Source organism: Centrocercus urophasianus, unplaced genomic scaffold (genome assembly GCF_019232065.1).
Source record: "Centrocercus urophasianus isolate 14NV4802_14NV808 unplaced genomic scaffold, USGS_Curo_1.0 seq_10, whole genome shotgun sequence".
In the NCBI taxonomy this organism is placed as follows: Eukaryota; Metazoa; Chordata; class Aves; order Galliformes; family Phasianidae; genus Centrocercus; species Centrocercus urophasianus.
The window spans coordinates 88,534,461-88,556,241 of NW_024884142.1; the positions used below are offsets into that span (position 1 = coordinate 88,534,461).

The window sequence follows — 21,781 nt, forward strand, 5'->3', positions numbered from 1 at the left end:
ATAGGGGCTGGAGATAGCTATTGCTGTTCTGCAGGCTGAGGAGCAAGAAATTGCTCTGCAGCTTGAAGGAGGAGATGACTTGTTTCATGCTTATTTGCCTCTATTTCTTGAAAAATCAGCCACTTGCCTGTTGTATTTGTTGCATTCCACATCTGTGGGACTCTGTAGCCTTTAGTTTTGATCCCTTGGTATTATTTTAACGTGCTCTGGGAAACTGTACCCTGTTCCTTAGTGTTGCCTGTGAAAGTCTCAAATGGCTTTGAACTGTTCCCTATCAAGTCCTTTCCTGTTGATCCTAATGGCTTTAGTGAGAAGAAAGTGCAGCTGTCTTAAAGATTGTGTTGCTGATAGTTTGGGCAAAAACAAATGGCGATGATCTAAAAAGGCATTTGTGACTGGTGAAGGGATCCCAGCAAACCAGATCTGAAGGGCACTGATGAAGCTGGCAGTACCTGTTCAGAATGCAGGTGGGGCATATCTTGGATGCTCAAGATGTCAGTTACAGATGATATCTACTTCTCTGCTGGCTGTGTGGGTGAGCACAGCACGCTAAGGAGGCACTATTTGAGCAGAAATTCACCCCTTGCTTTCAGCATGAGTCTTCTGAGGGTGAGATGATGGGGCCAGACTCTTAACAGGCATTGCGTGAGATCAGGTGTGTGCTCACATACGGGCTGGCAGCCCTGTGAAAACACACCAGGGCTGCCAGAGAGCTCTGCCTGCCCTCGCTTGATGAGCACCAGGATGAGGGAGCTTTTGACGCAGCTGTAAAGCAGCTGCAGGAAAGCTGAGCACCAGATGTCATTTGTGCCTCTTGACATATTGCTGTTACGTGGGAGCGGAGGCTGAGCACAGCGAAGCCCAGACCTCTCCAAGCGCCTGTGTGTGCTTTGATGCTTCGCAATCGGGGAGCTGCTAGAGATGAGCTTGTCCTGCCCGTTCCTCAGCGCTGGGTGGGCGTTAAGGTTCGCTCTGCCCTAAGCCACGCCGGCAAGGTGGCTGCAGCCCCGACGCGGACTACATCTCCCAGCAGCCCCCGCGCCGCTCCGTTCCCGCCCTGCCCCGCGCGCCCAACAGCCGCCGTTTGAAAAATGGCGGCTTACGCTGAAGCGCTGCCCGAGGAGTGGCTGGTCTACCTCGTCTCCACCCGCGCCGCCACCTTCCGCAACTGGCCCTTCACCGAGGGCTGCGCCTGCACGCCCGAGCGGGTGAGCCTTCCCGGGCGGAAACGGAGGGATGGGGATGGGGATGGGGGGGGGGCGGCGGGGTCCGGGTGGCGCTGACGGCCTTGGCTGTGCCCGCAGATGGCGGCGGCGGGCTTCGTGCATTGCCCTAGCGAGAACAGCCCCGACGTGGTGCAGTGCTTCTTCTGCCTCAAGGAGCTGGAGGGCTGGGAGCCCGACGACGACCCGCTGTGAGTGGGGGGGCGGGGCCGGGCCGGGGAAGGGAGCGGGCGCCGTTACGAACTTGTTGGGCGTTGTTTTTGTGTTTTTTTTTTTTAGGGAGGAACACAAAAAGCACTCCGCGGGCTGCGCTTTTGCCGCTCTTCAGAAAGATCCCGCTAAGCTGACAGTGCAGGAGTTCTTGAAGCTGGATAAAAAGCGGGCCAAAAACGTAATTGTACGTACCCCTCGGCAGCGTGCTGTTTCCCTTACCGCCGAGGCTGGAAGAGCTGTTTGCTTTCCGGGCCCGGCTCCCTGCTGCCGCCCTGCCCTGCCCTGCTTCCAGCCCTTATGGGGCCCTGGTACCGACTGGTGCCCCGTGCAGTAAGGCAGCATAAGGCTTTGTTTTCATTTGCAGAAAAAAGCGATTTCTCAGAAGGAGACTGATATCGAAGATGTAGCCAAGGACGTGCGGCACGCGATAGAGAACGTGGGCCCTTAGGCTCCTGTGCCGGGTGTGTGTGCCTTGACACTGCCATGCTGTCTGAAAAGCTGTTTCCTGGGACCACTTCTGCAATGGCCACACCTCTGAGTAGCAAAACAGCGCTGAATTCTTCTTTACTTATCTGAGTCGGTCTGAGAAGTACCTGGGATGTGGTGCATTGCATAGATTTGTCTTTTTCAGCAGGGATTCTTTTATTCTTCCGTTACTGGTGCTTTTATTTGTTCTTTTTTTAAATTCTGTTTTGTAAATTCAGTTCTTCCCATTTGAGAAGTGCTGGTAGCCCTGCTGCAAAAACTTGTGAGAGCTAGCAGACCTTTCCATTTTTGTACTGAATGCTACTGGTACTTATGGTTACTTTTAGAAATAAAAAGGATTGAAACTCCTTTAGGGACATATGATTGTGGTGGCTAATAATGTCTAGTAATACCAAACCACAGTGTGCTTAGTATCCTTACAAGTTTTTGTTAGACTTGGCCGTTGTCTCATGTAGAAGCATTTATAAGTAAAAGAGGAAGGCAATGCAGCAAACTGAATGCAGTTTTAACCTCACAATGGAAAAATAATGGTATCGAAGCCCAGCTTGCAGGGCTGTTGCTCAGGTGTCAGATTGTCTTTAGGAGCATTCACCAGGTTGCCTTGAAATGTTGCTGTGCCTTGTAAGACAAGGTTGGTCATTCTCCTTGTGTAAGTTAGGGAAGGAAATTTCACCAGTGCACAGACAGTGAAGAATTATGTTCTGAACTGCTGGGAGTAAGTGGGAGAATATTTTACAAAATAATCAGTTTATTGTATGATTCAGCAAAGTCTGCAGGCCAAACTGGACTGGATGTGCAAGTTTAAGTTCTCTTGAATTCGGAGAACCTTGAGCTCTATCTTGGAGAAAAGGCAGTTGTAATCAAATGCTGACAAGACCAATGTCCCTTGGTTTTGTGAGGCTATCCAACATTCCCTGTCCAAGCTCACTTGCAAACAATGAAATAATTTCGTTACTTCCAGCTGTAACAGCCAAATCATATGCCGATTGTCCTTTTGTATTCTTCTTTTTAATACTTGCATTGCAGCTGTAAGTAAAGAATAGATTGTTTTAAGCTACTTAAATTCATTCCAAGTTACTGGAATTAGCTGAGTTGCTTCTATGTAGGCACTGACGTGGAGTCGCTTAGACTTCCTGGATGCCTCTTCCTGCAAGGCCAGCTGTGAGGGGGCAGCACTGAGTGTTGGGCAGGCTCTTGTCCATCACCACTGCTGCTAGATCTGTGCAGGTACACTGGGTGGATGCCCAGCTGCAGCACTTACCGTAACAGGGCTCGGATACATTCCTTTCCCTCCAGTCCAAGCAGAACTGCCTCATGCAGAGCGGTGTTGTTGTGCCTGCAGGGAAGGAGTCAGCAATGTACTTCTTTGCTAAGGAAACCCTGGTATGCAAGGAAATGTTATAACAGATTAAACTAAGGAAAATTAATAGGAATAGAATATACAAGAAGTTGCACTGATTTCTTTTGTGTGCTTCGATGTGGTTTAGTGTATTAAGTTGAAGTTGATGGGAAAGAAATTAAATAGAACAGTAGATTTTCTAATTGAAATGATACAGGTACATTTTTGGTAAAGACCTGAGGCAGAGAACCACAGCTCACTTACAGTCCTGACTGCTGGTCAATGTCAGCACCTTTCTGTACAAGAAGAGAGATCACTTCTGCATGCCTGTTAAGGACAGCCACCGTCAGAGCAGGTCGGCCCTCAGTGTTGGTGCAGTTTGGGTCAGCTCCCTAGAACATGCAGGAGGAAGGTAAGCTGTTACAAGCCGTATTTTTCCACTGTGCTTTAACATTAATATGTTACATCAATTTATACTGGCAAGTGGTCTCTATTTTCAGGACAGAAATATCCAAATTATATTATTGATTCTTCATGTTCTGTCTGAAAACTGTTGTCTCCTAGCTCAGAACCAGAGTACGTGTATGCAACAAGGGCAGTCCAAACAGATTCCCACAGTCAAGCTGTGCTTACTCTACAGCCAAAAAGCAGAGGATGTGTGCTTTGTTTCTTTTCTGCGTAAAGGACTCTTCCGCCAACACTCGTTTTTTCTTTCTATGTGGCCTGGTGAAACCTAGAGGAGAATGCCTTACGAACCCGCTAAATAGAAATTTGGGGACAAATAATATAAATGTAAAGTAGATGTTTCTCATTTAAAATGTTCCTGAAGATGGTTGTACTGTGAGGAGGCTACCTCCTAAGTGTGAAGTTGAAATCACGTGCCAGGCTAATATTCATGCAGTAAGTGGCCAAAGATTTGTAAGGTGAAATGGTAACTTACTTCACTAAGCAACTGTTCTATCAAGGCGATTCTTCCTTTCCCCTTTGTACCCAGTTCATCCAGTAGTTGCTGGGACTCTGGCTGTGGAAACACAGGAAACTCCCTTACCTTTCACATAGTGGAAATACAAGTAGGATATCTGCATTTGGGTGATGATTGGGAAATGCACACAAAATGTTGTTGAGAGAAGACTGCAGTATAGCTGAGCCTGCATTACCTCAGACCCTTCTGTGGGAATTTCTTTCTGACTCTGAACAAATGTTGGATAACCCAGGCTAATATCTCACTACTCGAGTCTTGATTGTAAACAGATCTGCAAATGATTAGCTTTACATCAATACACCTGTCCAGAGCTGGACAGAGACTTTCTCACAACAGTCAAATTAAACACAGCATTAGTTCTTTCCTATAGAATCAAAGTCTGAAGCTTCCAGAACTTGTGGGAGCGTGTTACTTACAAAATGTTACAGAGCTTATTTAACTAAATATTTAACAATACCGACACCTTTTTCATTTTATTTCTTTCCACCCTTTCACTTTCTTCCCCCCTTTTCCAAAGCCCACGCACTTGACAAACCATTTTCATCTCTGGACTCACATCGCAAAGCTTTACATCTTCTTCCACCTATTGAGTAGGCTGAGTGATCCAAGCACAGATAACTGCACGTTTCCCTCTTGAAATAATGAATAAAAGAGTAGGCAGTGCTTCCTGAGTGCTTGGTTTCTAGTGGAAATAGAGGTTTGCTTTTTGCATTAGAGAATGCCTTGGCCATCTGGCATCTCAGCTTGATGAGAAAACTGAGCTAATTTAAAACTTGTTGCATAGGTTACGTAACCTGTCTTGTTTGCAGTTAGACTTCATGCAGCAGCTACAGCACAGGGGATGTTCTGTAGGGTCAGAACCTGGAGGCAACATCGAGGGAAGATGGTAATGCCTCCATCAGATGTTGCTTTTTAGAAAAACCTATAAGAAATCATTCTGCAACAGTATTTACCACTGTGTCATTAAGACAGAATGAATCCAAAACCAGGAATAGTCTCATTAAGCTTTTGGTAGGAAGACAGCTTGACCGTTTTCAGTTTTGAAATAAAGGTCAGCCATCAATTTTCAGCTTTTGAATTAAGTTAGACTTCTGTCTCCTTCCTCCCAACTCCATTTCCCCATGTCAGCTTTCTATTTTTATCCTTGGGTGCCCTTTTTCTTGTTGGTGCTGCTCCATATCTAGTTTTTCCTGTACCAGCAGAAGATACGTACCAGGAGATTATCTTCTTTTTCTGTGAGTGTTCTTGATTTTGTTCTCTTTATTTTGCCTCTTGAATATGAAAGATTATGATCTTCTTTGCCTACCAGAAAGGGAAATGAGCAAACAATTCAAAACAGAGTCAGTATCCTAACAAGAACTCAGGGAAAAAGTCTGGAAATAATTGATCCAAAAATATTTCATTTTGTGCTGAAATGAAAGTGATATTTATTAGTTTTCTACAAGAGAAAGTGATGAAACGTTTGTTGCAGATCAGACTGGTTTTAACAAAAGGTTTGCACTCGAGCAGACTTAAAAACTTGCTGTTTTGAAATGAAGATTCAGTGAAATATGGAGTTGGAGTGTTTGAATCTCTTAGCTAGCTGCAGCTATTCATTGAGTTTGACTCGGATGAATTGTTTTGACTAAAAGCCTTAACAATTTTTTCAATGCTTTTTAGTTCCCAAATACTTGAGAACAAGACTAGAGGACATGGAGAATATATATGTACATCCAGTGTTTTTAAAATATATATACCTCTGTGCAGGAGGGCATTGGGAGATGGAAGTTAAGTGTCTCTGAAAACTAGGTCTATAGTTAATGTATTTCATTTCTTATGTTTGCCAAACATACCAAGGCTGAAGTCCCTGGCAGAGCTCAAATGTAGAGATATATTGGCTCCTATTGGAAAACAATACACAAAGCAGCTGCAGTTTCCATCACTAGAATAAAAACATTGCTGTGGCCACAGTTCATTGGCCTTTCCAGCTGTTCTCTGGCTATGAGGCAGACCTGTGAGCTTTTGACAGTCTCCATTGCTGAAATCACAACTCAAACAGAATTTGACACTTAAAGATCAAATTAAGGGACAGAATGTGCACCTTGTGTATGTTTGCCTGTCCCAGAATCTAACATTCTAAGCAGCAGTTCCTTATTCTTGACTGCAATATTTAATCACAATGACAGGAGTAAAGATTCTTACCAGAACTAGGCTGACTGCCATCCTGTTCATCTCTGCCCTCTGTTACGCTGGTCAGGTAATGATTATTGAACTTGACTGGTTTGGTATGAACACCCTGTAGAATGATCAAATGCAGGAAGTTAATCAGATTATGCTATTACAAACTTCGTAGCACAAAAACAGTGGTGGTGCACATCCGAAAAAAACAGCAAACATGTAGGCTTTCAATATCAGTCTCAGATTACATGAGTATCTGGAATTGAACTGTTTTCTGGCAAGATAATGCACTGTTTCCTTCTAAACTATGTGATAGTGTCTTCTGATTAAAAAAAAAAAAGAAGCTATACAACTTCACTTATTGAAATGAAGATTCTTGTCCAAATGAAAGTGCCTCTACCAGCTGAAAGATCTGATTCATTCCTCACTTGTGAAATGCTGTGATACAGCTTCTCAGGCACCGTTTGGCAAGGAGAGCTCTTGAAGATTCTACACAGGAGACAGAGTCTGAATTTTGAATCTTTGAGATGGCAGATTTCCATCTTTGAAAAGCTGGTTTTTGTAACACAGTGATTCTGGAGGTAGGGATTTTGAGTGTTTGAATAGTATTATAGGAGATCTGGTAAATCTCCAAACTACTGAACGTTATTATTAACTGTGTTGCTGAAGAGCACAATATGTAGATGGAAAGAGGTTCTAAGATAAGGTGCTCAGAGGTGCTAGAATGACTGAATATCATCACTAGGAAGAAAAATGTAAATATTAATAGTAAACTAACAAAATGCAAAATGATAGCAACACGACTGTGAAGTCTGGCTTTATCAGATAAAGATACCTGTTGAACCAGCTCCAAAAGAAAACAAAGAAGATTCCTTTCTCTGAGGTGAAGAATTAACATCCTCTGAACAAAATAATACCTTGTTTAGACCTGAATTTAAAATATATCAATGTTACCCTGACTGCTCTAGCAACAACTTTACACGGGCTGCCTGACGATGGGCCTCATCCCCCAAACTGACCTTGTTAATAGCAAGAGCATAATTTAACGTAATAGTGACTTGATGGTCGTTCTCATGGAGGGCAGCAGAAGTAATCTGCAGGGAGAGAGCAACCAAGAACTGTTAATATCTCTTACAAAAGATACATAACAACGAGTCATGGCAATGGGCTGTCAGTATCTATTGTGGAGCCAATACATAAAATCACACATTACTTTTATCTGTTTCTAATACAATATGAATGCTTCCCATTTAACTGAGCAAAGAAAAGGTAATATTTTGAGTAGCTGGGAACGTCAGAATGACTGAAATGCCAAATGTCTGTGTTCCGTAAGAGTACAGTCAATTTCAACCAAGATTTTGCAGTTGCATGGAAGGTCGTGTTGTTAAGATTCTTTATGCCAAGAGAAATGACTGCTGCTTTAGTTGTATCAGTCTGTAGAAGTGCCATCTGTCACAAAACATTGGCAACTTTGGGGAAAAAAAAAAAAAGTTGAGAGGGTACTGCTTACAAAAAGGTCTTGAAGTTACTTATATGTAAGCTCACAGGGGATTATAAAGAATTGAAATGAATGTGATACGGTAATATTGCAGCAGACTGAGAATTTAATATAAGGTTGGTTATGTTTCCAATCTTCATTACAACTGAGAAAGAGGCTCAGATAGTTGGCATCTACTTTGAATAACTTCTGTTATTTTTGGGGACAGTGGTTTCAACATATTAGAATGACAAAAGCCCAGGAAAGCAGCAGTAGGCAACTCGGGCTTTCTGAGGTCACTAGCAAAGGAAACAAGTTGCAGTGGACCTACACCTCACCTGCTGTACCACCTTTATCAAACATATCTTTTATATTTATAGTTGCATTACAGTTTCTGAACATGTTGGTCTACCAAATATGTCTCAGTGGGTATACAGCTCAGGTACAAAATATCTGATGGGTTGCTAAACCTTCCAAAAAAGGAACTCTTGCCAAATAACAGATTTCTCACTTCAGTATTCATGAGATTTTTTTATAGCAATTTCTATGTGCTATACTTGTTTTCTTCATTTTTGTGTCATATCAGTCAGGACAGGATAAGATGCATTGAGTTTGAACTGGAGCAAGGTCAGACACAGAAAAGTTTTCCGGTAGCTGTGCCAGTTTAAGGAATTCCTAACCATACCTCTGCCTTCATCCCACCTCCATCTGCTTGCTGCCAACTTTCTTTTATATTAGTACTGATGTTTTTTCTTCCCAGATAGTTTTAGCCTAGGTCACTTTGTTGATCCAGTCCATGGGACATTGTCATTACCACTTGTGCTGGCATCACCTAGGAGCAGCTGTGTTGGCTTCACCTAGGAAAGCCTTCATTCAGGGAGGAAGCAACTCCTTAATCCAGCAGGACTGCCAAAGAAAGCAATACAGCACCACAACTGAACTGCAAAGGATAATTGACTGCAGAAAAGGACTGCCTCGGGCAATTGTGAAATCTCCATTGTTGGTGAGTTTTAAAAGCTTCAAAACAAACATCTGTCAGGCAAAGTTTAGACAGAGTTGAACCTCCCTCAGGACAGGGACCGAGTGGTCTCTGCCATTCAAGCTGTGTTGTCTAGGACTCTTTAGGAAGAGCCTCCAATTTCTACTTTCTTGCTGCTACAATCTAATCATTTTAATGCACTTGGGTGCACTGAAGGCCCTATCTCTGGTATGAAAAGAATTCACCGTTCCACTGCTGATACAGTTTATCCTCAAAGTAGGCTATATAACCACAGAGAATTACTGCTATCTGCTGGTGTAATGCAGCTCTGAGCAGGGGCAAACATATCACCTAAATGCTGTTTCTAGTAGGGCTCATTTAACTGAACAACTACAGAGATGTCCATGGTCTCTTCTTGATTGCCTGCTCTGGGATTCTGTAAAAGCAGCTGAGCAAGAGCCTTCTGGCTTCTGTCACTTCTCTAACTGAAAAGAGAGTGCTATAGGCAGAAATAAACATTCAGTGACAGAATAAGTGAAAAATGGAACAACAAAAACAAAAATCTCCACATAGAAATGGGTCAAGGTCTAAAGAAAACTGAGATGCTTACTCCAGTGTTTGTCTATCAGCCAGAATAATCTTTTCATGATGCTTTGGATTGGAAGATATTACTCCTACCTTTCCCATTCGAGGTTCTCCAACCAGTGCTCTGAATTCAAGGTTGTTCTGAGCATAGCTTCTAAGGTGAGCACAAATGTGATCCAGCTGTTTTCTCCAGTAGCCTGATGAGAGAGAGTTAAGCAGGAGAAACATCCCTGACATTATGATTAGTATTTCTTCTACTCATCTGATAATTTATTTTAAGTATAGAAGATTTTCACAGAAACATAAAAAAGGACTGAATTTTTCTTCAGAAAATGTAACTGATCAAGTAAGTTATACTCTTTAAAAAAAAAAAAAAAAGGTGGAATACTGTCTCATCCATAAGATATAATTCATTCTTAGGGCAGCTCTGTTCACAACAAAATCATATCTCAGAGTTCTTTGGAGTCAAGACTGGCCCTGTGCAAAGAAGAAACTTTTGATTTCAGGATAAAAGTACAATAGTACAACTAGCAACTGTACATTTTTGAACGGATTTTTAGTTGATTTGAGGTCACTGACAGCTAACAATAAGACAAATCCGAAAACTGCAGACATAGTAATGGAGCCTAAATGGCATCCTGCTCTGTGTGACTCAATCTCCAAATACATGCATTTCAATTATGTATGGGAGAGTGTATGAAAAGCTTAAGCATTCCCATATTTTTTTTTGCCTCTCCAAATCTCTAGAACATATTTGGTCTATATAAGGAAGCTTTCACTGGGTGTCAGCATATAGTCCCGTTGATGCATGTACTTTCAAGCCCTTCATTAAGCTTACCACCAAGGTAAAAGAACAGCATAAAAACTGGATGTGACAGACATTGATTTTTTTCAGAATGAAATACATTCCTCAGCCCTTGGCAGGCTCTAATGGAGAATGTAGTTTTAACACAGCTGTCTGTTCTAAAGTCAGATAAAAATTAGCAAATCTGGGGTTGCTCAAAAGCAGTTCAGAATTTCTTCTCAATCTTTCCTAGTGAAAGTTGTTCTCTCACAAGTCAAAAGCTGCACCACTAACGGCCAATCCTTTATTATCTCTGATTAAATTAAGCTCTCTGACATGCTCAGTTAAGTCAGAACTGTCTTTCCTACAGTGATGTCACCAAGATAAAATGTCACATTTTAGAGCCAAAGAGTAGGGAAACTGCAGTACTGATACAGCAGTGTCTGTATGGACAGTCTCTGCAATGAGTGATGTACTGATACTCTGGGGGCTGTAAGATGGAGACTGCCAGAGCTCTCAATGTTTTTACCAACCCGATCTTTGTAATGCTTTTAAGAGTCACTTTCCCTAGTTTAGTTTATTTTTCTTCTACAATGTCTGTTTATTTCACAACACCATTCCACACAAATTCTTCACATAGACAAGCCTCATATCATATTTTTCAAGAGCTAACCCTCAGTGCCTCAGAATTCTGTTCAGTAACATTCCCAACAGGCTCCATTGAACCTATCTTCACTGTGGAATAGGATTTGTTCACTGGTTTCCAGCCCAGATACAGGGCACATTTGTCCCTTGTCTTTTAGGATCTTAGGTAATCAAACTATTAGCACTCTAGGAAGACTGCTCTGGACTCATTAGCCACAATTTTATTATTGCTGACACGCTTTCTTTTAGCTATTATGGTGATTGGATTTCTAAGGCCCTTCATTTACAAGAGACTGGTTGGAAAACAGGCTTGTAAGGATGTCAGTCAGTGATGGCCCATGGCATAGACTGTCACCTATTGAATGAAAACAAGGTCATATGTCAGGGCTTTGTTTTGAATAAGAGTAGTTGTTCACGATCACATAAAATCAAAGCTCTTGCTAACCTTTTCCAGGACTTATAGCTGTCAGGAGAGGCTTATGATCACTCATCTTTTGCAGCTTTTCCTTGTGTAAAACCAGCTCAAGTTCCTTCTTTTCCAGCAGTTTGCTAGACGGGTAAAAAAGTCCAACGGTTTGGGTTCCTTTATCTTCTGTTTCTTTTAGTTCTGTTCTCGATTTGGAGAAGGAAATAGGAAGAGGCTGCCAGGCAATTTGAGCTTGAAGTGATTTAGGCTGTACAGGGTGGAGAGGAAGAAAAAGTCTAATGTAATTAGATGGCTTACAGCTAAAACAGTATAAAAATTGTAAAAGAATGACAAAGCTAGAAGGGAGAGTTATTAACAATTGTTGGTTATAGTTATCAGTCAGTAACAATGATGCAATTTATCACAAATATTTGAGAAAGAAAAACTCTTTGTGACTGTCAGCAGAATCAAGTCACTTAGTTGGCCTTGCTAATTTTCAAGGCAGAGTCACACATTCATGAAGTAGTGCCTTATATTAGCAGGACGCAAATAATTTACAAGTACTAAGATAAAATTTCTTAAAGAATGAAGACTTTTGAAAAGCTGCTTGTTTCTCATTTTGGTATTTAAATAAGACTGGATTAAAGCCTTTGGCTAAGTCCACATTTATGAAGAAGATAGTTATCAGTACAAATATAGTTGGTTTTGCTCTCGGCGTGCTCACAGAGCACAACATCTCAAAAAGGAAGTGCATAGAGTTAGGTTAGTCTGCTGTTGGTGTAGATCAGTACGTCTTTTAGCCATATTCAAGCCTGGCTTTGAATTTCTGTGTGTCTTACCTCAGAAAATCTCAGCGAGTCTCCAGAATCCATGTGAACTCCATTTTGAGAACTCAACCTTGATGGGGGCTCTATGTAAACACCACAGGACCCACAGAAACGAGCATATGGACGAGTTTTTGTACCACACTTGTAACAAGTAAAGTAGCATGGCAGAGGGTCAGGCTGGAAAGTTTAACGAGACACTTGTGACTACAGAAATACAACACACAGTTTGGGAAAGGAAAGCTATTACATGAATTAAAAGGCAGTAAAATAACACTATCTAAAGCTATTAGATTAGAAACATTAACCAAGATACCAGATGACTAACGCTGGTAGATACAAGACTGACTCTTCAGCAATCTCAGCGCCACCATATGGAGAGAAACGTGTTTTCCGACAGATCTAGTCCAACTGCCCTGCAATGAATAGGGACACCTACAGGTAGGTCAGGTTGCACAGAGCCCTGTACACCCTGACCTTGAATGTTTGCAGGGATAAGACTTCCACCACCTCTCTGGGGAACTTGTTCTTCTGCCTCACCACCCTTATTGTAAAAAAAAAAAACCTTCTTTCTTATATCCAATCTCCCTCCTTTTAGTTTGAAACCTTTTCCTATCACAACAGACTCTGCTGAAGAGCCTGGCCTCTTCTTTCTTACAGCCCTCCTTCGGCTACTGAAAGACTGCTCTCAGGTCTACCTGGAGCCTTCTCTTTCTTCCTCAGGCTGAACAGCCCTAGCTCTCAGCCCATCCTTGTGTTAAGGGCGTTCCATTTCTTGGATCATTTGTGTGGCCCTCCTGTGGATGTGCTCCAACAGATCCACATCTCTCCTGTACTGAGGACTCCACATCTGGACACAGCATTCCAGGTGAGGTCTCACAGCTCAGAGCAGAGGGGCAGGATCACCTCCCTCACCCTGCTGGCCACACTTCTTTTGATGCAGCCCAGGATACAGTTGACTTTCTGGGCTGTGTGGGCATATTGCTGGCTCCTGTTCAGCTGCCACCCACCAGAATGCCCCAGTTCCTTTTCAACAGAGCTGCACTCTATCTTTACATCCCTCAGCTTGTGCTGATAGTAGGGGTTGCCATGGCCCAGGTGCAAGACCTTGACCTTGTGAACTTCATGAGGTTTTCCTGGGCCAACTGCCAGAGCCCATCTGGGTTTCTCTGAATGGCATCTCATTCTTTGGGTCTGTCAACTATATCACACAGCTTGGTGTCATACACAAACTTGCTGAGGATGCACTTGATCCCCCTGTTGATGTCACTGATGAAGATACTAAAGAGTAGTGGTCCTGGTACTGACCCCCTGTGTTTGCATATAGGGGAATGTTTTCAGTTTTATGTAGACTCAGCTCACAGAAAAAAACAAAAAAGTATTATACTCTGGGAAAATAATCTTACCTTGAAATTGTACCATGCAAAAATTTTACTGAGCATTCATTGAGAATGTATTTCTCTTTACTTAAGGCCTTCAGCCAAAACAGTTGCATGCATCATCTCATCTCTGGTAGCTGCCTGAATAGACAGATGATCATAGCCCAGGATGTAGGAATGTAGGAAAACTTGAGTTATGTTAGTGTATGCTTTAACTCTTAATGAATAAGTTACTTTGGCAGAGTGCGTGGCTACTGCATCTCAACAGATGGAGTAAGGTGATGCTCACTGATCCATGGCAATTTATTTACATCTCTAAACTCTTTAGTCATTGACTAAAGTGGAGTCAAGATATAACCTCAGTCTTTATTTTTTCTTTATCCTGTGTGCTTTAAGCAAGTGTTTTGATAGTAGTAACTATGTGCTATCTGACAAGAGCTTTGCAAAGAGAAAATTGTAATTGCTGCAGCTCACAGATGAGCAAAAACAGATTTGTCAACAAAAAGACCAGCGTACCTTGGCTCCACACCAGTCACAGAAACGTGCATCACAGTGGTTCACACGATTGCATTTTGAGCAGAATACTGTCTTCCCTTGCTGACTGGTGTAAGGTGGGGGAGGATCTCTTCCCAACGTGGGCTAATAAAACAAGGTAAGCATTAGGTAGAAAACAGTTCTTACAAAGAAAAGTTCAATGGCTAAATAAGGTGAAACAGGAAAGCAAGCTGTGTTGATAACATAAAATTCAGCCTAAAGGAATTATTTCAACATAGAATAAGCAACAGACTGACTTTGCTCTAACTTGCCACTTTTTTATTTGCAAAGCCACAATAAAATGTGGTACTAATTAATTTACTGTTTGTTTTAGTACAAAATAGTGCAAAAAAAAAATCTTTTGCAATCTTGTTCTTTTACAGTGCATGCTTATTCATATGGCCCCATGCATATTTGGAATCGACAAGGAGGTTTCTCTCCTGGTAAACTTGTACTTTGAAATGCAAAACACAAGAGTTATTTTTCTCAATACCTTTTAAAAGCTTTCTTGGAGTATGTTAGGAAAGTGTGTTCAGACAGCGAATTTTCACTCAGCTGATATCTGCCACGTGGATATTTTTTTTGCACACATTTACCTCATACAAGTTACATATTACCTACTTTTTCAACTACAATTTACTTACACGGTATGCAAAAGAAAGATTTTTTTTTTCATCTGAAACTTGCAGAGGCTGAACATAGATCCTAACTAGGACAAATAGGCATAAAATGTTTTATTAGGTTTTGCTTCAGGGAACTAACAAGTCTAAACATGTTCTACATCTAAATTATTTAACAATCATAAATAGCAATATCAGTATTATTACTAATGATCAGTTAATCAGTTATTCAGGAATTACTCTTGGTTATCACCAATCAATATTAACAGTAAAGTTTGTAGAACATTGATGATTAAATGAGCATTTAACTTTCTTTCTTGGCCATTACAGAGCTCATTGTTCATGTCACATGCCCAACTTTATGCAGTTACACATTAATGCCTACATTCAGTGAAGCAGTTAAACCCATGATCTTCTTAGGTAAGTAAGTACAGATTCCTACTGAAGTTCACTTTGAAGTGACACCTCACTGGCTGTACCAGAGACCTTTGCATCTGGCTACTGATGGTTTTAAAACTCAGGATGTTGCCATAATGATCAGATTTTTACTTGCAAATTGTTATTCTCTCGTTTCTACTTGAGAATCTGAAGAAGTGAAATGTATCCTAAGCTTTTCATACAAGATTTCTCTCTTCCAAAGTAAAACTAAAATTCTTCCAAGGTATTCAATAAGCAAACTAAAATGAGATCTGAAGCAAACATCAATTTTAGAGGGAACAGTTACTTTTTTTTTTTTGTGCAGAGTCAGCACCAAATACAAACACGGGAACTTCATCTACATAGGGGCAGCAGCAAATGGAGATAACAAAAATAATGTAAAAGGCGATTTTGTTTTCACAAAGTAACTTAAATCAATGAGAACAATCTTCTTCTAGTTCTCTATTGCAATTAAAAATAATTTGAATACCAGCAGGACTCCCATGGAGTCACAGCTACCTGTTTTTAAAGAGCATCCTGAGTTTTGACAATGGCATTTCCAGTCCTGATTTCCGCAGGAGAAATTTGAAAGTATAGGATACATTTGCATAATGCTGAGCTTGTCCTTTGTGATGGTGCATCTGTGGGAGTACTGATCCACAATATGGCATGTGGGTGGGATCCTCTGCTTTTGTAACATAGGCACACAGGGCCATGACTTCTGCTTTGAAAAGCAAATAATTTTATGGTTTGATTTCAGTAATGCTACCGCAGCCGACACAAGCCTTACCATCTGTGTTTCAGGCAGTTTGCTTTCACAGGTCACGCAATGTTTAAGGTGAAGAGGATTTCCTGTGCCACATGCCTGACAAATCACTTTGCCCTTTTAAATAAAGAAAGAATACATTTCATACAGTATTTGAAAACAGTGAACAACAATCATAGCAAGAGGACTTTATCTTAGAAACTGCTGTGCTTATTCAGCTCTGCAATTAGAAGAGAGACGAAGTCTGTGCTGTGGGCTTCAGATTTTTGTTAAGCTGTATTGCCTCATTGTCACACATCTGCATATCTTTGTGCCAGTTTTATTTTATTCAATCTACAGTACAATTCACTCAAGATCCAGTATCAATACCTGCAGGCCTTTAAAGTCATTAGTGTCAGCTTGTTCAGTCACTGCACTCATGCACAACAGAGGCAGCCATATTTGCAAGGAAAAAACAAAAACCTTGTTTTGTCGATTATGTGTTCCTGTGCTTGTCAGCCCTGCCTCAGGGGCTGCTTCACAGGGCTGCTAGGAACTTTTATTCCACTTTATTCTTAGCTTAAAGCCCTCCTTATCTGGTCAGCCTGATAAAGATATTTTGCTAGCCAAGATACCCTTGCCCTGTTTAATGAGGTGGATCCCATTTCTTTAAGGAAATGTTGATCCTCAAGCAAGGTCCTGTAATCATAGAAACTAAAACCCTTTTGTCAACAGCTCCACAACCAATTGCTGATGTGTAATATCAGTCCCCACTTCACAACCTATTCCCTCAGCAGCACGACTGAGGAAGGTTCCCATGGTCCACATGCCCGCACATGGGGAGTATTTTGTAGGGCCAACTTTGTCCAGTTAAAGCTATCAGTACTTTCAGATCACTGACCAAGACCGCCCTGATCCTTCCAGCTGACCTCTACTGAGCACTCACAATCACATGAGGTAAGCAGAGTAATCAGAATATACTTAATACACTTTATTGATAAGATGATCCCTACTAAATACAGTTCCATGCATTCCTGTCATTGGGGCTTCTACCTCAGGTGCTCTTCAGCGTGCTTTCCTGAGCTTATGTGTTTTTGCCTTTAATAATTATTCCTATCCAAGCTTTTTTAACCCTACTAACTCTTAATGCTGCTTTAAGGTATTTCACGTTAGATTCAAAATATTCATAGAGTTGTCACCTGTTAAAGAAATGCATGCCAGGAGTTAAATTACTGAGTTGTTATATTTATTCTCAGTTACCTTAAAGCAGGTGTTGGTCTGGGGCTGCAGTTGTGGATCTATTGGTGACTCACACACAATGCAGGTGGGCGTATTCATTGGCACGAGATGTTTGCATTCAAGACATGGTGCCATCTGAAAGAAAAAATGTATCACATCTTATTAAGGAGATCATTAAGGTTATCATGAGATCCTTAATGATACTGTGACAGTTTGCCACGATATTGTCATTAATGTCACAATATTGTATTTTCTATATCTTGCTCATTAGAGTTTCTATCAGCAGCAAAGTCAGTGGACTGACAGCAGAAAACAAAAGTTGACACTGATCAAAGAGAATGCTTTACTGATACGTGTGCCAGAAAGGTGCTAAGTTACTTCACAGTCAATTTAAATGCTATCATAATGTGTGTAGGCAGCTCAAGTCGTTGTAACTATGAACTACAGAGGTGCTCAATATTTTCAGTCATCTCTTGAAACTACAGCATTGTCTCAGACAAGACATCTTTCTGAGGATACAGGAGGAAAAAAACAACACCATTGACTCATTAGATAGGGTTATTATCTCCTGGGAAGAGCTTATGGAAGACAGTTACAGACATAACTGCAAAAACTTAGTGTTCTGACATACACACCACTGTTCAAATCTTCAGGCATATTAGATGGATCTTCTACAGCTGTGGCATAGACACTAGTTACTAGCTAACTAACCTCACTAGTTAGCACTGAAATAAGATGCATATGCAGCTCCTGAAGATGCAGTTGTTGTTGCAGGATGAGGAGGAATCTGAATTTGGTGATGTTTCCTGGCACAAGTGAATAAAATACAATTTACTTTTATAAAGTTGTCCTTATTAAAATATGTGGCACCTGCAGCAATCCAGTTAATTTTGCCCTCCATTGAATAACTACTTTGGTAGTTATTCCCTGCTGAAATTTCCAAACAAAATAAGAAAAAGAACTTCTCCAATGAAAGAGTGACTAAACAATGAACATGTAATTTGCTGAGGAAGTTCCTCCACAGAGGATTCATTGTGTTACGATGTTTTGCTGACCTGTGCTCCTTCAGGGGATGGGAAGCGGCGCACTGGCATGGGTGGGATAGGAGAGCCACATTCCTGGCAGAAGTGAGCCGAGGGGTCAGACAGGCGAGGTGCAGAGCAGTATGCACATCTGAAAACAACAGCAAGCTGGCTGATCTTGTTTTGGTGACGTACTGGTGCGTAACAGTGACAAATCTGGAACCATTTGTGTCTGGACTTAGGCCACTGATTTGTAAATTGTGGCTCCTAGTCTATGGTGGCTCACCAGGCCGTTCCCCAGTGTCTTTTGCAGGAGGCTGAACAATGAAGAGCTTTGCAAGGTGGAAGCTCTTTCATGATTTTTACTCACCATATAAGGTCTACTGATACCTGAGCTGTGTCACCTACTGTGAGTAACTGTTTTGCTTTTCTTATTTATAGCAGAGTCTCACAGCATCATCAACTCAGTTGTTGGAAGCAATTGCTCTGTTTCTTTCTAAGGACAAAGATGTCAATGGAAGTCATTCACCTGAGGAAATCTCTCTCTCTCTGGATCCTTGCCACCTGTGTGCTTGCTAGGCTCTTCCGGCTGGGCACTGCAGAACTGGCAAACTGAAATAAAGGTAATTCTTTTGCATTAATTAATGTTTGCCAAATGCATACAAAATGCACATAAATGCATCTAGCTAATACAGCTAAAGACATGTGATTTGAGACAAAGTGCATTGAAACATACTGCTTTAAGGAATATCTAATACACTTCCCATTAGCTGTATTAGTGACCCAGAGATTCTTAACAAAAAATAAAATTGTCACATCCATGACAGGATGTTTAAATCTTAGGTTTTAAACATTTGTTAATTGCAGTTTCAGTAATGTATTAGAAAGGGATTTGTAACAGTGCAGGCATTGGTAATTTGTCATGCTTGGTTTTGTCTTTACTGATAACTGCTTTCCTACTGAAGCGTGCCTTTACCCATATCTTTAAATCAGTAGTGTACGGTGCAGCCAAAGGCACTAGTTTCTGAGAGGTTGTATAAAAATGATCACAGATTTTCACATCTTTCTCTTTTCTGGACAGACTTGTGCAGTTTTCCTCCATGCCCCTTTCCTTGCCTGTAAGGACTCTGTTGGTAGTGCTGAGGAATCCTCTCCATACCCTGCTGTTCCCAAAGGGCTGCTCAGGAGCTGTGGTCCTTGCAGGGGCTTGTGCTCAATCTTTCTTTCTGTCTCCAAGTCTAAAATCAAAGACTTGTTATTCTACTGGTATTCACTTCATACAGTTGACATATATGTCAATATGACTATTTCATATTCTCAAATTTTAAATTTCAATAGGCAAGCATATTTCTAGTCATTCATACCTGATTTTCACATCCATATTCTGGGTTAAAACAAACTGCGTGGAATTACAGGAAATTAAACTAGAAGAAACCTCTTTCCTTTCCAAATGAGCTTCCTTTTATATTTTCCTCAATTTAGCTTTTTTTTTCCTTCCTGCATTTCAAAAACCAAGAGTAAAATGCACAGACATTAATGTGATTCCCTGCTCTTGAACACTCCCATTGCTGTTAGCACAGGCTAACAGCCTTTATGTATAAAAATCCATCAAGCTTTCGTTTCTGCTTTGTGGATTTATTTAAAATCTTACTGCAAATAAATTTGCAATCCCGTCAATTTAATGTCATTTTCTTGTACAAGATTGAGCCTTCTTATGTTGCTCAGAAATGAATCACATTTTTTTCTTTTTAATAAGCAACGTGGTATGTATAGAAGGCAATTTTTGTTCCCTATGTGCAGTGTCGAGAAATGGAAATTGGATTTCTCAGAAGATGTTTTGTCCACTGAGATGTTTTTTAGAATTATCTATATTTTAACGATGACATTAGGTGAAAATCTTGCACTGTATTTTCAGCTAAGAGAAAAGAAAGTCTATTCTGATTTCCTGCAGCAATACCGTACCTTGAAATTCCTGGGGTGATTCACTCCAGGCAGGCTTGATTTCCACATCCAGACCATTTTTCTTTAGTTTTGTAGTAAACATTTCATCTTCCTTCTCCTAAGAAGTGATTTCATTTGGAATACTTAGGATTGGTTGCTTTTTGCTCTAATCCTTCCTTGCTGTAGTTATTTGTTATGATTTTAAAGGCATATAATTAAAGTATTTATTTTCATTGTAAGCATTTGAAAAATTTAGAGGATAAATGTATTTTAAGTATATTTAACCCAAATTGGTCATGACAGAACAGTGAGAAAAGAAAAAAACATTTCATTTTATAAATTTCATTTTATAAAAAGGATTGAGGCTGCAAAGATGAGCAACGGGGAAAATAAAATATGTAGAAAATACAGGCAGTCAAGGTTTAATCTCTAAGCACTGTCATACATCAAACTTTCTATATTCAGACGAGAGATTACAATTGCTAAAACTTGCCTGTGTTGTGACATCTTTTAGGAACTTCTTGTCATCGTCTTCCATAGAGAAGAGGATGTTTGGTTGCTTGTACTCTACTAGAAACACCTTTGTTACAACAGCACTCTCCCTGCAGTCCCTGAAAGTCAATAAATAAGCTATTAATGAATAAAAAGCATTATGAGAAAGCAACCCAGAAATCTCCTGGCCAGGGAGATTGCTGCCCCTTGTTTGCTAAGTACAAACTTCATTAAACCGCACGGCTTCAAGCCACTGCTGCTTTTTGTCCCATCCAAAACAGAAATAAAGTAGACCAGGATACTTACTTGGTAACTGCAAGAGCCTTGACTGTTATTTTCCCAACTGGTAACGTGATAGGACTCTTGTACTTAAAAGTGTTATGCTCTCCATAGCCAGGTTTCCTAAAAAGTTCTGGTTTACTTCCATCTAAAGTGTAATAAATAGAGACCTCAGGTGTATCTGAACAACACAGAGAAAGTAATTAGCCAAACTGTGCAGGAACTGGAAAAAAGCCAAACATCATCTCTACGACTCTGGAAATATCCAGTACCATGCTTGATTTTCTCACATAATGAAGCAATTACATAAAAGTTCAGAACAAAACTGTCCTGAGACTAGCTGTTGAGAGCACTAATATACTAAAATAACCTTGGGTCAGTAATATTGTTTGCATGTAATAAAAAAAAAAATGCTGGTGCAAGTATATTGGGTGTACCCAAATAGGTAATATTGCAGGGTACTTAAGGAAGATCATAAACTGCAATAGGTTGCCCAAGGAGGCTGTGGATGCCCCATCCCTGGAGGCATCCAAGGCCAGGCTGGATGTGGCTTTGGGCAGCCTGGTCTGCTGGTTGGCGACCTGCACACAGCAGGGGGTGGAACTGGATGATCATTGTGGTTCTTTTCAATACAGGCCATTCTGTGATCCTATGATAAAGATCGCAAAGACCACAATCATCTGCAAACAACGGCATGGAGGCTAAAAGGTTCAAATGATCGCGTAACAAAAGGTTCTACGGAGGCAAAGCTGCAGTTCGTACCTGACTTTATTTCTAGTCGAGTACTGGTGTCTATCCGGTGCTTGGCCCGCCCTGGAAGAGGGCTCCGAAGGGGTATGACCTGCGGCACCGACACAGAGCCCGCCGTCATCCTTCTCAGCGGTGATCTCTAAACCGGAACGACAACAGAAAAGCAGACGATGATTTTTCTTAACAACAGTGCGATCTGAGCCTACGCGTCCCGCTGCTCGGCAACCGGCACCGCCGCGCGCAAGTGACGTCACCTCAACGCG

At 41.1% G+C, this 21,781-nt stretch overlaps 2 protein-coding genes and 1 long non-coding RNA gene across 9 annotated transcripts; 2 read left to right on the top strand and 1 right to left on the bottom strand.

Annotated features, from left to right (window-relative positions):
• The first annotated feature begins 1,076 nt into the window (after positions 1–1,076).
• Positions 1,077–2,276, top strand: BIRC5 (baculoviral IAP repeat containing 5). The gene is made up of 4 exons (XM_042814319.1): positions 1,077–1,208; positions 1,305–1,414; positions 1,503–1,620; positions 1,801–2,276. The coding sequence occupies exons 1-4, from the start codon at positions 1,092–1,094 to the stop codon at positions 1,882–1,884; spliced, it is 429 nt and encodes a 142-aa protein (XP_042670253.1). The 5' UTR covers positions 1,077–1,091; the 3' UTR covers positions 1,885–2,276.
• Positions 2,277–2,681: 405 nt separating this feature from the next.
• DZANK1 (double zinc ribbon and ankyrin repeat domains 1) lies at positions 2,682–21,764 on the bottom strand. 6 transcript variants are annotated; one of them, XM_042814291.1, is made up of 20 exons: positions 21,531–21,764; positions 20,796–20,916; positions 20,491–20,608; positions 20,019–20,115; positions 19,173–19,294; positions 18,586–18,668; positions 18,090–18,207; positions 17,056–17,169; positions 15,841–15,933; positions 13,996–14,118; positions 12,116–12,280; positions 11,316–11,544; positions 9,535–9,638; positions 7,420–7,494; positions 6,425–6,518; positions 5,457–5,545; positions 4,202–4,282; positions 3,526–3,653; positions 3,184–3,258; positions 2,682–2,948 (listed from the first exon to the last, which is right to left on the bottom strand). In XM_042814291.1, exons 1-20 carry the CDS (start codon positions 21,637–21,639, stop codon positions 2,783–2,785), a joined length of 2,304 nt encoding a protein of 767 aa, XP_042670225.1. In that variant the 5' UTR covers positions 21,640–21,764; the 3' UTR covers positions 2,682–2,782. The 6 variants fall into 6 exon arrangements, with proteins under 6 accessions (XP_042670225.1, XP_042670208.1, XP_042670216.1 ...); XM_042814274.1 differs by having other exon boundaries at positions 3,184–3,302; XM_042814282.1 differs by having other exon boundaries at positions 20,796–20,949.
• On the top strand, positions 15,061–21,779 carry LOC122158021. Of its 2 annotated transcripts, none has more exons than XR_006168100.1 (3): positions 15,061–16,752; positions 18,498–18,679; positions 21,404–21,779. It is a non-coding gene; the product is annotated as an uncharacterized LOC122158021 (long non-coding RNA). The 2 variants fall into 2 exon arrangements; XR_006168098.1 differs by having other exon boundaries at positions 15,062–18,465; positions 18,558–18,679.
• The last annotated feature ends 2 nt before the right edge of the window (positions 21,780–21,781 follow it).